Below are 19,105 nucleotides of genomic sequence, written 5' to 3' on the forward strand. Positions count from 1 at the left end.
CTTCCTGGAACAGTGGTACCTTGGTATATGTCCACTTTGGAATAAGTCCAACTTAGTATACATCCTGTTTGGATGCGAAAATTTTGGCTTGGTATACGACCTTTGTTTACCTCTCTCTCTCAAGGGCTTTGAGACTGTCTATAGTAGAGGATATTGTCTCTCTGGGGAGGTCCATGGGTCTGGATGTGTGTGATGGTGATGTGGAGGGGTACAGGGAAGAGCTGACCACTGAGGAGCTGCAGGAACTTGAGAAGTAGGAGCACAAGTCTAAGATGGATCCACTCTCTTCAGGCTCGGAAGAGACACAGGAAGCCCCTACTTCATTAATCAAGAAATCTTTGCCAAATGGATGAACATCAAAAACCTTGCAGAGAAGTACCACTCCAACAAATCCCAAAACAAGCTGTAATAGTCTTGTCTGGAATGACCAGACAACATCACATTTCCGAAACATCCTGAGGAGAATGCAGAAGCAAAGTTCTCTGGACAGATTTCTAGTAAAAGTTAAACCTGGTGAGCTTCAACAAGGTCCAAATAGGGAAAAAGAGACAGAAAAGAGAAGGGGATTCTCCTTCCAAACAGTAACATTTCCTCCTCCTCCTTTCTCAGCACTATCCAAGTAGGCACTCGACTCTTTTCAGCAAAGTAAAGCGAGGTTAAATTTGCATTTATTTCATCTAATTCTTTTGCATTTATGTATGTATTTTAGCATTAAGCAGTGTTTAAATTATTTTATACAACCCCATCAATGTATAATATGCCAATAACAATAGGATTTTTTTTCATGGGAACAGATTAATCGTTTTTCCCTATATTTCTTATGGGAAAATTCTTTTGGTATACGTCCTGTCTGGTGTAAGTCCAAGGTCCTGGAACAGATTAACCCTATGAGGGTTTCGGACGTACTAGTACGTCTTATGCGCAGGGGTTTTTGACGTACTAGTACGCATAAATTCTAGCGCCGTCAAATCTCGCGGGAAAAGGCTGGTAGGCCTCCATATGAAAGAATGGGTCTATGTGGTCAGTGTGCACAGTATAAAAAAATCCTGCAGCACACAGTGCATAATGAGAAAAAAAAAACTTTCACCGTTTTTTTGGCATAAAACAGCGACTTTGCTCTGTATTTTCGTATGGTATTTATTGTTGTATTCTAGTTTTCTTCGTCTCATTTTATAGAATTGAATGCATATCACAGAAATTGAGATGATTTTCACTGGTTTTACAATGAAAAGTACCTTGAAATTGAGCTCAAAGTAGGAGAAATGTTCGATTTTTACCAAAGTTCAAAAGAAAACAAATCATGCCAAGCGTCCAATACACGTCAACTGGTGAGTCTAACATTCTTTTGCAAGTGCGCCAATATGATTTATATCATTTTTTACACTAATGCAGTAGTCTGCATAACAGTAAATCTTCTATTTTTCATGAGAATAAAAATTCAAAGTGGAGAGCAAAAGAATGTAAGAGGGGCCTTGAGACGTGACTAATGAACAGAAGAAATGTCATTTTAGTGCCAGGAATGTATTTCTTGTTTGTTCTGGACCCTATTCGGAAATTGGCATTTTTTGAAATTTGTGTGAAATTGGCAAAATTGCTAAATTCTGACCACTGTATTGGATAGTTGAAAATGGTAAATGGGTGGTTTCTTGCACTCATTCAATAGAAAAAATGTAGTTCTAGCGAAATATTCATGTTTTTTGTCGACTAGTACAGAGGAATTGGCCGAAAATAGGGCTCAAATTGGGCAAAATCGCCGATGCGTAGACATCGCAGTGACCGCTAACTTCGCGAGAGCATAATTCCATAAGTTTTCCATCAAATCACATAATTTTGGTGTCATCATGATCGGGAAAATATTCTCTATCTTTTCATAAGAAAAAATAATTTTTTTTTTTTTTTGAATTTGGCCGACCCTGAGAACGAGTTTCTGAGAGGGCCTGTCGACCCTCAAAGGGTTAAGTACATATACCGAGGTACCCCTGTATCTTGCAATGTATTACTTCCAGTGTACACAATAATATCTAATACAAGACCACTGTAGCAATCACAAAGTACAAACAACATTATACCAAAGCGTTTCCTCTTGCTTGGTATATACTGCTTGAATGACAGTCTACCTTTGAACAAAATCAAAGACTCATCAATAACAAGCTTCCCGAGGGGATAAAAATACCAGTTATCAGTATATAATGTATGCCCCTTACCAAGATATGATTCCATCATTGTTCTCACCACATCACCTGAGATACCCAATAACTTCCTTGTATCTTGCAATGTATTACTTCCAGTGTACACAATAATATCCAATATAAGACCACTGTAGCAATCACAAAGTACAAACAACTTTATACCAAAGCGTTTCCTCTTCCTTGGCATATAATGCTTGAACGACAGTCTACCTTTGAATAAAATCAAAGACTCATCAATAACAAGCTTCCTGAAGAGATAAGAATACATAGAGAATTTCCGTTTCAGATACATAAACACATTCCTAATCTTATATAACCTGTCATTTCTGTCAGGCCTGGTTTTGTCTGAGAAGTGTAGCATACGTAATAGTAGCAGAAATCAATTCACTGGTATTATATCACTGAAAGCTGGGGTAGAAATTAGGCAGTCTGTTGACCAGTTTGATGTGACAGTGTGCTTATCCACATGTGGCATAAGCATTACTGTGGCAAGGAACAGATACATCTCAGCCACAGTTGTCTCCTTCCACTGGTGTAGGCATAATCTTAATGAAACAACTGTGTTTGCCATGGTGTAATTGAAGTAGGTGTTACTTTTCCTGACAATAATATCCATCAGGGGTTCATCAAAGAATAACTGAGAACACTGAAGTTCAGTGGCACTGTTCCCAAGTGTACAAGATGGCCGTATTCCACTATAAGTTTCATCAAAGTAATGGGGAATGGGAACAAAACTGGCACCATGCTGCCAATCTCAGATGCAGTCTGCTCGTGGGTACTGGATAATGACAGGTGATTGTAGTTGTGCAGATTGTTGTGGTTGTGGAGGTGGTTGTGGCATGGGTGACTGAGGGTGAACTTCGTTATGGATGTGCTGCGACAGCGGCATGGCTACCAGCCTGGGATGCCGGTGGTGCTGCTTGACGCCTAGCACCACCACCACCTGATGCTGCATGTATATTATCCATCCCAACTGTAACAATATCATCGTCATCTTCACTATCTGTTCCTGGTGTAGGGCCACAGGATGTATGATGTACTCCAAGATGTACTCCTTCCCCTTGGAATAGCATATGGCACACTACCAGAATGCATGTAGTGTAGTATATATTGACACTTCACTGGAGAATATTCCACTTCACTGTCACTACTGGAACTGTAATCAAGAGACTGGATATCATAATCATTATCACTATTATCACCACTGTTCACATCTGAGTCCTGGACACGGGAAAATACGAGATTCCTCTTTCACTCTGGTACAACTGAACGTGAACAAAATGGGCCAGCACCTGAGGTTGAAGGCCAAGGGTCATCTGGGTTTTCAGCACTATTTCCGGTATCCTGGGCATTGCTTTTGGTCACAAGCTCCTCAAAACCATTAAATTCATCTTCACTGACACTTCCATCTGTGTTAGAACTATCACTTGGGAAAAGAAGAGTCCCAATTCGCCGGGGGGTGAGGTATTTCTTAGTGAGAGGCATGGTCAACAAGGCGTACTGAAATGTCATTCCCACAATGCACCACTGGCACCCCAATTTTTTTATACTGCACACACTGAGCACGTAGACCCATTCTCTCACATGCAGGCCTACCAGCTTTCTCCTGCTAGATTTGAAGCTGCTAGAATTCTGTCGTAGTATTACGGGATGGACACTTGCTTGCAAGCCGTAATATTATGGGACCAACAATGAAAGGGTTAAAACTGCAAGTTTTTTAAATGTGTTTCTGACTGCTAACTACACAGCATCCAATTAAAGTAATTAAAATAACTTTCTTTCAGTAAAAGGACACAAGTGCAACTAATGTGACATTTTATTGTGGCAACGTTTCGCTCTCCAGGAGCTTTATCAAGCCATTACAAACAATACATGGACACAGAGGGTATATAAAGGCTCAGAGTGAGGTGCAATGCTAGTGAGGTACCATTTCGATGTTCACTAGTGGTAGTAGTAGTAGTAGTGACAAAAATAATACAATATGGTAGAGCAATTAATTCGTACATGAGTAAAAGGATATAAAAGCTATTACTTGGGTAACATAAAAATAGGTTGGACAAATATAGACTGGAAAGAGGCAGGTTGTTTCAGTGTTCACTCTCTGTAATGTGCTTTGTGTAGTATAACAGGAGAGACTATGTGATGGCAGGGTTTACTGTTTTCAGGAGGATTCTTGCTAAGACTTCGGAGATGGTGAAGCTGCTGCTGTTTTGTTTAATTGTATTCGAAACAGCGATCAGTGCTGATTCGAGGCACTTGCGTCTGCGGAAATTAGTTTCTTTGATCACTAATTGGGCGTCTCTGAATTTCATGAGATGATTGGTGGAATTTCGGTGTTGTACACAGGCGTTGTTCAAGTTATCGTTCCTACATGCGTAAATGTGTTCATTGAGGCGGGTGTCGAGGTTTCTTGCTGTTTCACCTACGTAGATCTTGTCACAGCCTCCACAGGGTATAGTGTAAACTCCTGCATTGACTGGTTCATGGTGCTTGGGTTTTGTCCTGGTTAGATCCTTTATTGAAGTGCTAGAAGCGATGGCGACTCTGGTGTTAACTTGTGAAAGTACTTTTGAGACGTTTAGTGCAACCTGGCTGTTGGGAAGAATTATAACTTTGTTGGGAGCGGTGTTGATGCGTGGAGAATTAATGATCTGAAGAGCATTTTTCTTGCAGTCTTTGATGAAAAAAGGAGGAAATTGTAACTCAGTGAATGTTTGGTGAATGTATGTACATTCCTCGTCAAGAAACTCAGGACTACAAATTCGGTATGCTCTTAGGAAAAACCCGATGATGATGCCTCTTTTGGTTTTGGTATCTTGACTGGAATAGAAGTGTGTGAGATCAGTTTTATTGGTGGGTTTCTGATAAACTTGAAATCTTAGGTTGTTGTCTACTTTGTGAATGAGGATGTCGAGGAAAGGTAGCTTGTCATTGGACTCTTCTTCTAATGTAAACTGGATCGCCGGTTCAACTGCGTTGAGCCTTGCCTGAAGATTCCGTACATCAAAACGTTTGGGAGTTATTATGAGGACGTCGTCCACGTAACGTAACCAAGTGACGCTTGAAGGGATGATGTTGACGAAGTGTTCGGACTCTAGGTGTTCCATGTATAAGTTGGCTAGGACGGCACTGATGGGGGACCCCATTGAAAGAAAAACAGTTGAAATTAACACAGAGTTCAATCAAGTCAACAAAATCTCCGGGAGGTAGAGGAAGATTAAGGTCCTGATTGACTTTACGTCGTAGAACCTCGATGGCTTTTTTGGTAGGTACTTTTGTGAAGAGGGAAGTCACATCCAAACTGCTTAGTTTCTTGTTACGGATGGAGAGGTTTCGGATGCGGTTGAGAAGGTCGCCTGAGTGTTTAAGATGAGCGGGGCTGATGGTCCCCAGAAGGCAGGAAAGATGTTTGGCAAGAACTCCGGCTAGTTTGTGTGGAGCACTGCCTATTCCTGACGTGATTGGTCTGAGAGGAATATTGTGTTTATGGGTCTTGGGTAAACCATACATGTGTGCTGGTTTAGGGTTGCTTGGTAACAAGTACAGAAGTTTCTTCCCTTCTCTAGTGGGTTTGAGTATTTGTCTGGTTTTGTTTAGAAAATCTTTTGTGAGCGTTTCCCACTGATGGGTGCTGATGGGTTCGTATGTAGATTGATCATTCAAAAGGTCCATCATTTTAGTGTTGTAGTCATTGGTGTTGAGTATGACGACTCCACCTCCTTTGTCGGTGGTGGTGACGATAATGTTGGGGTCGTTGGCGAGGTTCTTAAGGGCAGTGATGTATCGTCTAGGAAGATTAGAAGAAGAAAGTTCACATAAAGCTGCAGTGAGAAGGCCCTGTATATAACCCTTCTGGAAGTTGCTGTCACTGTGTCTGTGGTTCCTGGTAACTAGATTGAGTTGATAGTTAGGTTTGCGTATGTTGGTGGTAAACTCGAGTCCCAGACTCAGTGCTTGTTTCTCGTAGTTGGTTAAGGTGCGTGACGATAAGTTGTTTATCAGGGATTCGCATCCCATTTCCTTCCATCGACTGTTAGTGCAGAGGTACTGAAGTTTGCGATTGAGTTTGATCTTCTGTTGGAGGTTAGCTGTGGTGACTGTGCTGAGAATATGTTCAGCAGTGTGTTGGTCAATCTGAAGATTGACCCTCATATTCCTTGCAATTTCAAAGGTGAAACAGCAAGAAACCTCGACACCCGCCTCAATGAACACATTTACGCATGTAGGAATGATAACTTGAACAACGCCTGTGTACAACACCGAAATTCCACCAATCATCTCATGAAATTCAGAGACGCCCAATTAGTGATCAAAGAAACTAATTTCTGCAGACGCAAGTGCCTCGAATCAGCACTGATCGCTGTCTCGAATACAATTAAACAAAACAACGGCAGCTTCACCATCTCCGAAGTCTTAGCAAGAATCCTCCTGAAAACAGTAAACCCTGCCATCACATTGTCTCTTCTGTTATACTACACAAAGTACATTACAGAGAGTGAACACTGAAACAACCTGCCTCTTTCCAGTCTATATTTGTCCAACCTTTTTTATGTTACCCAAATAATAGCTTTTATATCCTTTTACTCATGTACAAATTAATTGCTCTACCATATTGTGAACATTAAAATGGTATAAAATACCGACAGATTGTTAGGTAAGACACATATGCAACAGTTAGGTATCTTTATTTCGAAACGTTTCGCCTACACAGTAGGCTTCTTCAGTCGAGTACAGAAAAGTTGATAGAAGCAGAAGATACTTGAAGACGATGTAATCAGTCCATCACCCTTAAAGTTTTGAGGTGGTCAGTCCCTCAGTCTGGAGAAGAGCATTGTTCCGTTGTCTGAAACAATATGAAGTTGAAGTGACAGGATGGAGCTTTATATAGTGCCAGGAGGTGAGACGTAGGTTGCTTTGGGAGGGCAGGTCCCTCTCAAACTCAGCCGTTCTCACTAGTAGAGGTTGTCGAAGTTGATGGTCTGTCGGTATTTTATACCATTTTAATGTTCATTCTGTCAGACACTGCAACACAAGGGTATCTTGGTACAGACCATCAACTTCGACAACCTCTACTAGTGAGAACGGCTGAGTTTGAGAGGGACCTGCCCTCCCAAAGCAACCTACGTCTCACCTCCTGGCACTATATAAAGCTCCATCCTGTCACTTCAACTTCATATTGTTTCAGACAACGGAACAATGCTCTTCTCCAGACTGAGGGACTGACCACCTCAAAACTTTAAGGGTGATGGACTGATTACATCGTCTTCAAGTATCTTCTGCTCCTATCAACTTTTCTGTACTCGACTGAAGAAGCCTACTGTGTAGGCGAAACGTTTCGAAATAAAGATACCTAACTGTTGCATATGTGTCTTACCTAACAATCTACCATATTGTATTATTTTTGTCACTACTACTACTACTACTACTACTACTACTACCACTACCACTAGTGAACATCGTAATGGTACCTCACTAGCATTACACCTCACTCTGAGCCTTTATATACCCTCTGTGTCCATGTATTGTTTGTAATGGCTTGATAAAGCTCCTGGAGAGCGAAACGTTGCCACAATAAAATGTCACATTAGTTGCACTTGTGTCCTTTTACTTTACATATTGTCAGTAATTCTACCAACTTTATTACAACTTTCTTTCAACTTAACAGCTGTCTCCTGTCAAGGCAGGGTGACCTAAAGAAGAAAACACATTCACCAACATTTACTCAATTCACTCAAATGCCATCTTTCCAGAAGTGTGCTTACATCACAATCATATTACCCTTCCAAATGCAACATCTGCATGCCTCCTTCAGAGTGCAGGAACTACCCTTCTCACCTAAAATATCTATGAAACAATATGGTAAAAATCACAATATATGTTAACCTTTCGTCACTGAGGCCAGGGTCCCTCACGTAGTCCTAAGTCAAGAGGTCAGCTCGCTCAGATACGCTATTAGTGGAAGATTCTGACTTAGATATGAAAGAATGGTCTGCACAGTGACTGCACAGTATAAAAATATCATGCCCCACATAGTGCATAATGAGAAAAGCAAAACTTCGACAGTGTGTTTGGTTTATAAATTGCAAATTTGAGGACATGGTATTATTTAAAAAAATGGAAGGCATACTACTGACAGAGATGATTTAGATTGGTTGCAGAACAGTAGGCAGCTTGAAATTGAGCTCAAAGCAATGGAAATGTTTGATTTTTGCCAGTTTTCCTGTTTCATTGGTTTTTAACAGGTCCAACTCAATTACTGGGACACTGTAAACCATGACCAATCATTCCTGGTTATATCTTATTATCTTAGAAATAAAGTAAATCTCCTATTTTTGTGTGATCATAAATTCAACATGGAAGGTAAATGTAACGTAGGACAAGCCTGGGAACATGATTAACCCCTTCAGGCTCCAAGGCCAAAATCTGAAGTGGTGCCCCAGTGTCCAAGAATTTTCAAAAAAAAATTTGTTATTTTTTCTTATGAAATGGTAAAGAATCTTTTTGTGAATGTAATAAAACAAAAAGTACAAAATTTGATGGAAAATTGACGAAATTATGCTCTCGCGAATTTTGATGTGTCAGCGATATTTACGAATCAGCGATTTTGCCGATTTTGACTCCCATTTTAGGCCAATTACATTATTCCAGTTGACCAAATTCTTATCTATTTCACTAGTATTACTTCTATTCTATCGATTGAGCACAAGAAATCGCCAAGTCAACTGTTTCAACTACAAAATAAAGTGATTGGAAGTTGGTAATTTGGCCAATTTAACACAAAGTTCAAAATATTCCAATTTCAAAATAAGGTCCAGAATAAACAATGTAGGTATTCCTGGCACTAAACTAACATTTCCTCTGTTCATCAGTTACATTTTGAGGCTTTACAAATAAATTCCATTTTGATTTTTTATTCACATAATGAATGTTTATTCACACCAAAAAATAGAAGATTTACTGTTATGCAATATTGTAATAATTGCATAAATAATATCAGCACATTTGTGAATGTATATTAGACCCACCAGCTGGTGTGTATTAGACGTGTGAGGTCGTTTGTTTACTCCTGAACATCGGCAAAAATTTAACATTTCCGCTACTTTGAGCTCAGTTTCAAGCCATTTCCAGTGCTAAAACCAATCAAAATCATCTCTATTTCAGTAATATGTCTTCCATTCTATCAAATGAGACCAAGAAATCGTAAATACAACTATAAAAAAACATACGAAAAAACACTGCAAAGTCGCGGTTTTAACCGAAAATCATGGTCTCAGTTTTTTTTTCTCATTATACACAGAGTGCTGCAGGATTTGTTTTATGTGGTGCACACATACCACATACATGTATTCTCTCATATCTAGGCCCAAATGTGCCACTCACAGTTTATCAGAGTGAGCTGAGCTCATGACGTAGATCTACCTTTTGGACCCTGAACGTAAAGCTGTAGATCTACGGGACGGACCCTGAAAGGGTTAATGAACAGGGAAAATGTATTAGTGCCAGAAATGTCTACATTGTTTATTTTGGACTATTTATAAATTGTTTATCTTTAATTTGTGTAAAATTATGTAATAGTTGAAAATGAGTGGTTTCTTGTACTCAATCGATAGAACAGAAGGCATATTTGTGAAGTAGCTAAGAGTTTGGTCAAATGGAGCAATAGAAATAACTTAAAATAGGTCTCAAAGTGGGCAAAGTCGCCAATGCATAAATTGAATAGACTGCTAATTTTGCACCCGCGTAATTCAGCAAGTTTTCCATCAAATTTCCTACTTTTGGTGTCATTTCCATCAGAAAAAGATTCTCTGCCACTTTGAAAGAAAAAATATAAAAAAAGTGGACAGAGAGAAATATTAATTTGGGGGGTCTGAGAAATGAAAGGGTTAACCCTTTGAGGGTTTTGGTCGTACTAGTACGTTTTACGCGTAGGGGTTTTTGACGTACTAGTACTCATAAATTCTAGCGGCCTCAAATCTAGTGGGAGAAAGCTGGTAGGCCTTCATATGAAAGAATGGGTCTATGTGGTCAGTGTGCACAGTCTAAAAAAAATCCTGCAGCACACAGTGCATAATGAGAAAAAAAAAACTTTGACCATTTTTTTTTAATAAATCAGCGACTTTGCAGTGTATTTTCGTATGGTATTTATTGTTGTATTCTAGTTTTCTTGGTCTCATTTTATAGAATGGAAGACATATTACAGAAATTGAGATTATTTTGACTGGTTTTACAATGAAAGGTGCCTTGAAATTGAGCTCGAAGTAGCAGAAATGTTCGATTTTTACCAAAGTTCAAAAGTAAACAAATCATGCCAAGCGTGCAATACACGTCAACTGGTGAGTCTAATATTCTTTTACAAGTGCACCAATAATATTTATACCATTTTTTACACTAATGCAGTAGTCTGCATAACAGTAAATCTTATATTTTTTGTGAGAATAAAAATTCAAAGTGGAAAGCAAAAGAATATAAGAGGGCCCTTGAGACGTGACTAATGACTAGAGGAAATGTCATTTTAGTACCAGGAATGTCTTTCTTGTTTATTCTGGACCCTATTCGGAAATTGGCATCTTTTGAAATTTGTGTGAAATTGGCAAAATTGCTAAATTCTGACCACTGTACTGGATAGTTGAATTTATAAATGGGTGGTTTCTTGCACCCATTCCATAGAAAAAATGGAGTTCTAGCGAAATATTCATGTTTTTTGTCGACTAGTACAGTGAAATTGGCCGAAAATGGGGCTCAAAGTGGGCAAAATCGCCGATGCGTAAACATCGCCAAGACCGCTAACTTTGCGAGAGCATAATTCCGTAAGTTTTCGATCAAATTTCAAACTTTTGGTGTCTTTATGATCGGGAAAAGATTCTCTATCTTTTCATAAGAGAAAATAATTTTTTTTTTTTTAAATTTGGCCGACCCTGAGAACGAGTTTCGGAGAGGGCCTGTCGACCCTCAAAGTGTCAAATTTGGCCGACCCTGAGAACGAGTTTCGGAGAGGGCCTGTCGACCCTCAAAGGGTTAAATAGCAATATTTTTAGCATTGGACAATATTCAGACAGAGTACAGGCTAGGTGGCAAAGACTGCAAACACCACTTAAGAAAAAGGATCTTGGGTTGAGTATAATAACCGAGCACATCTCCTGAGGCACATATCAACCAAATAACTGATGCAGCACATGGGTGCCTAGCAAACCTAAGAATAGCATTACGACATTTTAGTAAGGAATCATTCAAGACTCTACACCGTGTATGTCGGGCCCATATTGGAGTATGCAGCACCAGTTTGGAACCGACACCTGGTCAAGCATGTCAAGAAATTAGAGAAAGTGCAAAGGTTTGGAACAAGACTAGTCCCGGAGCTAAGGGGAATGTCCTATAAAGAAAGGTTAAGGGAAATTGGCCTGATGACACTGGAGGACAGGAAGGTTAGGGGAGACATGATAACGACATATAAAATACTGCAAGGGATTGATAAGGTGGACAGGGACAGGATATTCCAGAGATGGGTCACAGAAACAAGGGGTCACAATTGGAAGTTGAAGACTCAGATGAGTCAGAGGGATGTTAACCCTTTCAGGGTTTCCGACATACTAGTATGGCTTACGCACCAGGGTTATTGATGTACCAGAACTCCTAAATTCTAGCGCCTTCAAATCTAGTGAGAGAAAGCTGGTAGGCCTACATATGAAAGAATGGGTCTATGTGGTCAGTGTGCACAGTATAAAAAAAATCTTGCAGCACACAGTGCATAATGAGAAAAAAAAACTCCGACTGTGTTTTTGGTTTAAAACAGCAACTTTGCAGTGTACAGTGGACCCCCGCCTTACGATATTAATCCGTTCCTGAGAGCTCATCGTAAGCCAAAATTATCATAAGACAAATTAATTATCCCCATAAGAAATAATGGAAATCAAATTAATCCATGCAAGACACCCCAAAGTATGAAAAAAAAAAAATTTTACCACATGAAATATTAATTTTAATACACACAAACTGAAGAAGACATGCACAATTACTATTCTACTAAGAATAAAATACATGACACTTACCTTTATTGAAGATTTGGTGATGATTGATGGGATGGGAGGAGAGGAGTGTGTGGAAGCTATTGTTTAGAAGAGGAATCCCCTTCCATTAGGACTTGAGGTAGCAAGTCCTTTTCTGGGGTTACTTCCCTTCTTCTTTTAATGCCACTAGGACCAGCTTGAGTCACTGGACCTCTGTCGCACAACAAATCTGTCCATAGAGGTCTGTACCTCCCTTTCCTTTAAGATTTGCTTAAAATGGGCCACAACACTGTCATTGTAATAGTCACCAGCACAATTTGCAATAGCTGTGTTAGGGTGATTTTCATCCATAAAGGTTTGCACTTCAAGTCACTTTGCACACATTTCCTTAATCTTTGAAGTAGGCACAATGGATTCCACAACTGGCATAGGCTTCTCAAGAGTTAGCCCCAAACCCTTCAAAATCTTTCTTAATTTCCATACTAATTCTCACCCTTTTTACCACAGGGTTGGCACTAGAAGCTTTCTTGGGGCCCATGGTAACTTATTTTGCAGTTACAAGCACAAAAAACACTGAGATAAGATGAAATGTACCGAATGTATGTGTGGATGCGACTGCACTGGATGGCTTGTAAACACTGTTGCTGAGGCCACACGTGGGACGCGTCCTGGACGAATCACGTAAGGCGAGTTTTTTTTAGCATGAGGCGAGGCAAAATTTTTGCGTTAAAATGTATCATATGGCGGATTTAACGTAATGCGATGCCATCGTAAGGCGGGGGTCCACTGTATTTTCATATGGTATTTATGGTTTTTAGTTTTCCTGGTCTCATTTTATAGAACGGAAGACATATTACAGGAATTGAGATGATTTTGATTGGTTTTATAATGAAAAGTACCTTGAAATTGAGCTCAAAGTAGCAGAAATGTTCAATTTTTACCAAAGTTCAAAAGTAAACAAATCATGCCAAGCATCCAATACACATCAACTGGTGAGTCTAATATTCTTTCACAAGTGCGCTGATATTATTTATACTATTTCTGCACTAATGCAGTAGTCTGCATAACAGTAAATCTTTTATTTTTTGTGAGAATAAAAATTCAAAGTGGAAAGCAAAAGAAATGTAAGAGGGGCCTGGGGACGTGACTAATGAACAGAGGAAATGTTATTTTAGTGCCAGGAATGTCTGTCTTGTTTATTCTGGACCCTATTTGGAAACTGGCATCTTCTGAAAGTTATGCGAAATTGGCAAAATTGCCAATTTCTGACCACTTTATTGGATAGTTGAAATTGGTAAATGGGTGGTTTCTTGTACTCATTCGATAGACAAAATGGAGTTCTAGCGAAAAAGATATGATTTTTGTCAACTAGTACACTGGAATTGGCCGAAAATAGGGCTCAAAGTGGGCGAAATCGCCGATGCGTAAACATCATCGAGACCTCTAACTTCGCGAGAGCATAATTCCGTAAGTTTTCCATCAAATTTCATACTTTTGGTGTCATTATGATCGGAAAAAGATTCTCTATCATTTCATAAGAATTTTTTTTTTTTTGAAAAATTTTAGACCCTGACAGAACAAGTTTAGGAGAGGGCCTCTCGACCCTGAAAGTGTTAAGAAGTATTTCTTCAAGTATAAAGTTGTCAGGAAGTGGAACAGTTTGTTAAGTGATACAGTGGAGGCAGGAACCATATATACTGTAGTTTTAAGATGAGGTTTGATAAAGCTCATGAAGAGGGAGAGGACCTAGTAGCAATCAGTGAAGAGGCAGGGCCAGGAGCTATGACTCAACCCCTGCAACCACAAATAGGAGAGTACTTGATGCTATTGATTTTGGTTTCTAAAGTAAGTCTTACAAATATTTATATTTGCACACAGTATTCTGCCAACTGCTCCTGACCAATTACCGCAGAGGGTGTCAGAGAGCACGCTTCTCAATAACATGAGAAATGTTTATATAACAGTAAGCCTGGGGTATACGGGATTACGTGTGAGGTGAGATAAACAACAATTTAAAAAAAAAAAAAAAAAAAAAAAGGCATGAATGTGTTACCAATATTAGAGGCTGGGCAGAACTTTTTTCAGTAGGATGCTGTACAGTCATTTTATGAAGAATTTGTTAAGGATGATACATTACTTTTCTAAACAAAGGTGATTTACTACCTACAGCTAATTTAGGTACAGAGCCTCAATTTAAACAATCAAAAATGCCTCCAAGAAAAATCATGCACATTTACACGAATGCATCTCCAAGATAACTTATATTTTTTCATTAATATACCACTGAAGCCAATGTTAATGTTAGTAACTTAACCATTAACATTTAACATGTGCATATACCTTAAATAGTTAAAAAACTTGCTATACATTGTTACCATGTATGGAAGACCAGTCAGTACTCACTCTCCACATGAATTCGCCACTGGTCGATGAACTGTCTCCATCACTGTCTGAATCACTCTCCCAGTCTGGAGTGTATCGTGGGTCTTCGGTCTCTTGCAATTTGACATGATCCAGTTTTCTGGGGCTTTGTCTTGGGCTATATTCATCATCATCTTCAGAATCTTCATCATACCCTTCTAGTTCAATCTGCTCTTCAATATCGTCTTGGTCTGTTATCTGATAAGTTGAATGCTGGGATAATTAGTTAATTTTGTTTGATTATTCTAAATTATTCTTCATCACTGTAAGCCAAGCTTCAGAGTATGCAGTTACAGAATATGAAAGAATAAACAAATGTGATAAAAGACCTAATTACTGTGTACGCTGAGTAAGATCATCATTATTACAGTGGAACCTTGTTTTTCGGCAATTGCATTTATTGGCAGATTCATATTAAGGCTGGTTTTTTAGCAGAAATTTTGCTCCATATTTCGGCTGTTACCTTGCATATCGGCCATATCAGACGCGTTAGCCCGCCTCTCCCACCGGGATGCTGCACTTTGGTTAGTCAGTCTCTCTTTGTCTGTCAGCAAGTGAGCATATACTCTGTGCATTCATCCAAACATTTCCTTAAAATCCATTGTTTTTGTTGGTTTTTTATTAGTGCGACTGTGAAATAAGTCGCCATGGGCTGCAAGAAAGTTCCTAGTAAAGTTCCTTTGGTAAAGAAAGTGAGAAACACAATGAAAATGAAGAAGGAAGTAACAGAAAAATATGAGAGTGATATTCGGGTGCTGGAACTTGCCAGGATGTATGGCAAAAAGAGATCAATAATCACTTCTATCCTGGCAAAGAAAGAACAAATCAAGGAAGCCAATGTGACGAAAGGGGTAAACCTGTTAATGAAAAAGAGATCACAAACAAATGAAGATGTGGAGAAGCTGCTGTTGCTGTGGATCAGGGAAAAACAGTTAGTGGAAGACAGTGTTTCAGAGACAATAATTTGTGAAAAGGTAAGGCAGTTGCATGCAGATCTCAAAGATAATGCCTGGTACTAGTGATGATGTTAGTGAATTTAAGGCCAGCAGAGGCTGGTTTGAGAGATTTAAGAAGCATAGTGGCATACATAGTGTTGTAAGGCATGGCGAGGCTGCAAGTTCTGACAAATGTGCGGCTGAAAAATTTGTGCAGGAATTCAAGGGGTTCAATTGTTACGAAACAGGCCTCTTTTGGAAGAAAATGCCAGAGAGGACCTAAATCACGGAGGAGAAAAAGGCACTGCCAGGACACAAGTCTATGAAAGACTGTGGCTAGCTGGTCCAGTGGCTAACGCAACGGTCTGGAGTTTTGAGACTCTCTGATCGCGGGTTCTATCCCCGCCCGTGGTATGGTTTATGAAAGACAGGCTAACTCTTTTGTTCTGTGCTAACACTAGTGGGGATTTCAAAGTGAAGCCTTTATTTGTGTATCACTCTGAAAATCCCAGAGTGTTCAAGAAAAACAATGTCGTCAAGAGTAAATTGTGTGTGATGTGGAAAGCTAATCATAAGGCATGGGTCACAAGGCAAATTTTCATTGACTGGGTCCAAGAAGTGTTTGGCCCGAGTATGAAAAAATACCTCCTGGAAAATAAATTGCCACTCAATTGCCTCCTGGTAATGGACAATGCTCCTGCTCATCCTCCAAACTTGGTAAACCTACTCTCTAGGGACTTCCATTTTATAACAGTGAAGTTCTTGCCTCCTAACACCACTCCTCTCATCCAGCCCATGGACCAGCAGGTCATTTCTAACTTCAAAAAACTCTACACAAAAGCAGTTTCAAAAGTGAACCATACCCCCGGCCGGGATTGAACCCGCGGTCATAGAGTCTCAAAACTCCAGCCCGTCGTGTTAGCCACTAGACCAGCTAGCCACAATAAGATTCATCCAACTAGGTATATTTCTACACCATAGGAAAGTTAGCACAGGCACCTCTGTGACCACAAATGCAAGTTTTTACAGACGAATCTCCAGCTAGCGTGGCCGTGACGAACTCTAGCTCAAGTCCCTTCACTGCCGTCAACATGACTCAAGAAATCGTAATGACACGATTGCAAATAAACCATACCCCCGGCCGGGATTGAACCCGCGGTCACAGAGGTGCCTGTGCTAACTTTCCTATGGTGTAGAAATATACCTAGTTGGATGAATCTTATTGTGGCTAGCTGGTCTAGTGGCTAACACGACGGGCTGGAGTTTTGAGACTCTATGACCGCGGGTTCAATCCCGGCCGGGGGTATGGTTTATTTGCAATCGTGTCATTACGATTTCTTGAGTCAAGTTTCAAAAGTGCTTTGAAGTGACCTCGGACACTGAATTGACCCTAAGAGAGTTCTGGAGGAATCACTTTCAATATCCTCCATTGCATAAGCCTTATAGGTAAAGCCTGGCAGGGAGTGACTTCCAGGACTTTGAACTCTTCCTGGAGACAATTGTGGCCACAATGTGTCCTCAAGAAGGATTTTGAAGGGTTTGAGGCTTACCTTGACCCTGTCAACTCTCTCTGCCTGTTGTGGAATCTATTGTGGCACTGGGGAAGTCCATGGGGTTGGATGTGAGTGGCGAGGATGTGAAAGAGTCAGTGGAGGACCACAGGGAAGAGCTAACCACTGAAGAGCTGCAACACCTTCAACTGGAACAGCAACAGACCACAGCTGAGGAACTTGCTTCAGAGGAGGAGGAGGAAGAGAGAGGGAAGGATGTGCCTTCTTCAGTGATTAAGAACATTTTTGCAAAGTGGAATGAGGTGCAAACTTTTGTGGAGAAATATCACCCTGACCAAGCTGAAACAAGCCATATCTGCAACAGGTTCAGTGACAAAACCTTGTCCCATTTTAGGGAAATCTTAAAGAGACACCAGAAATGGAGCACTCTGGACAGTTATTTTGTGCGACAGGGGTCCAGTGACTCTCAGGCTGGTCCTAGTGGCAATGAAAGACAAAGAAGGGAAGTAACCCCAGAGAAGGACTTGTTGTGGAGAAATTTTCTCCAGGAGGGAGTTATCAGCCCCTTCCAGCCCTGAGGGGCCCAGCCCTCTCAAAAGAGGCAAACATCTTGTTTACTTCCACATCAAGCAATTACAAGCGTATGTTTAACCAGCGTGTACCAGCCACAGGTCATGCGACTCCTTGCAAGACCAGTGTTATAACCAATTTGAGTTAACAAGTGTAAATAATCCCTGTACTGCAATAGGAAAGGTACAGGAAAACTTCTACCTCACTTTATTCACATGTGGGACATGATGAACTCTGTGATTGAGATATATCAAGAAATCAAGCATTTGTGTTGCAAACTGTTGCAGTCTGGCAAGGAAGGCAAATCTGCTTGTATCAGCGAATCCTTTATATGATGGCAAGTCAGGCCAGAGAGGGGCACGGCAGCGTAGATTCCTTTTAGACTTAGTCGAGGCAACTCGTGCGTCACACTGTAATAACAGACTACTGTGATCGCGCATTTGTGTGCATAAAAGAATCTCCAAGGACACAGCAGACACTTACAAAGAAGTGACAACAGCTTCTTTAGTGATAAGACTGTGATTAATAACAATACTTGATGAACAGTGTGTAACAACGAATGTTATGACCCTGATGGAGTGTAGTGTAACATTCATCAAAGAACACATCTGCTTCAATCAAGACACCTATATCCGAGTCACATATGGGTCCGATACAGATACCTAGGTAGGTCTAGTAATTAATGAGACTAGCTAGATTAGCTGAGCAGCAGATAGTTAGTTCATTTGTCTCTAGACTTATCACAATACACTCGGTTATGGGCGGGCTTTTTAGCCCAAACAAGTGAGTATAAGGATTCAGCCAGTATTCAGTTATTGAAATACTGACACAACACCCCGTAGGGGTAATTATACTCATGGTACCTTTCCCCTTCAGTCACGTGGCCATAGAACAACTGTCTATCATTGGAGGCTGCTATCGTCAGAGGCTGCGATAGGCAGAGACAGCAACAAAGCTAAGTATTTGTTCTACAAGTTTACTTGACCATAGTTTTGGGTAGATAAATTATACCACACTTGTTACCTAAAGTCCTTTTGGAAGGGGATTCCCCTTCCAAACAATAATCCACCCTCCCTCCCTCCCTCCCTCCCTCCTCCCAGTCTTCCATAAGCCAACAAGAGTCTTCAATAAAGGTATTAAATAGTGATTTAAATGTTCTTAATTTATTTTATTTAGTTCTCACTGTTTTGTGTATGTAAAACTATAATTAATCTTTAAAAAATATATTTTTTGTGAATATTTTTGGGTGTCTGGAACAGATTAATTGTATTTACATTAATTCTTATGGGAAATATTGCTTCAATTTAGGTCGACCTTCTGGAGCGGATTACGGCCAAAAAATGAGGTTCCACTGTATTATTATTATTATTATTATTATTATTATTATTATTATTATTATTATTATTATTATTATTACAGTAAAACCTGTCATTAACAGATTTTGGCAATTTTGGACCAAAAAAATTTGGCTAGAC

At 39.9% G+C, this 19,105-nt stretch overlaps 1 protein-coding gene across 6 annotated transcripts in view; it reads right to left on the reverse strand.

The window, feature by feature from the left end:
- LOC128692303 (uncharacterized) overlaps positions 1–19,105 on the reverse strand; it is a 249,820-nt gene that overhangs the window by 44,073 nt on the left and 186,642 nt on the right. For 3 of the 6 annotated variants that reach the window (XM_053781413.2, XM_053781379.2, XM_053781397.2), the window contains one exon: positions 14,597–14,827. In XM_053781413.2, the coding sequence (XP_053637388.2) occupies positions 14,597–14,827 (231 nt within the window). Of the gene's footprint in view, positions 1–14,596; positions 14,828–16,876; positions 17,249–19,105 lie in introns of those variants that run through there. The other 3 variants (XM_053781389.2, XM_053781406.2, XM_070080558.1) reach the window with 2 other exon arrangements.

This window comes from Cherax quadricarinatus, chromosome 6 (assembly GCF_038502225.1).
Source record: "Cherax quadricarinatus isolate ZL_2023a chromosome 6, ASM3850222v1, whole genome shotgun sequence".
Taxonomy (NCBI): Eukaryota; Metazoa; Arthropoda; class Malacostraca; order Decapoda; family Parastacidae; genus Cherax; species Cherax quadricarinatus.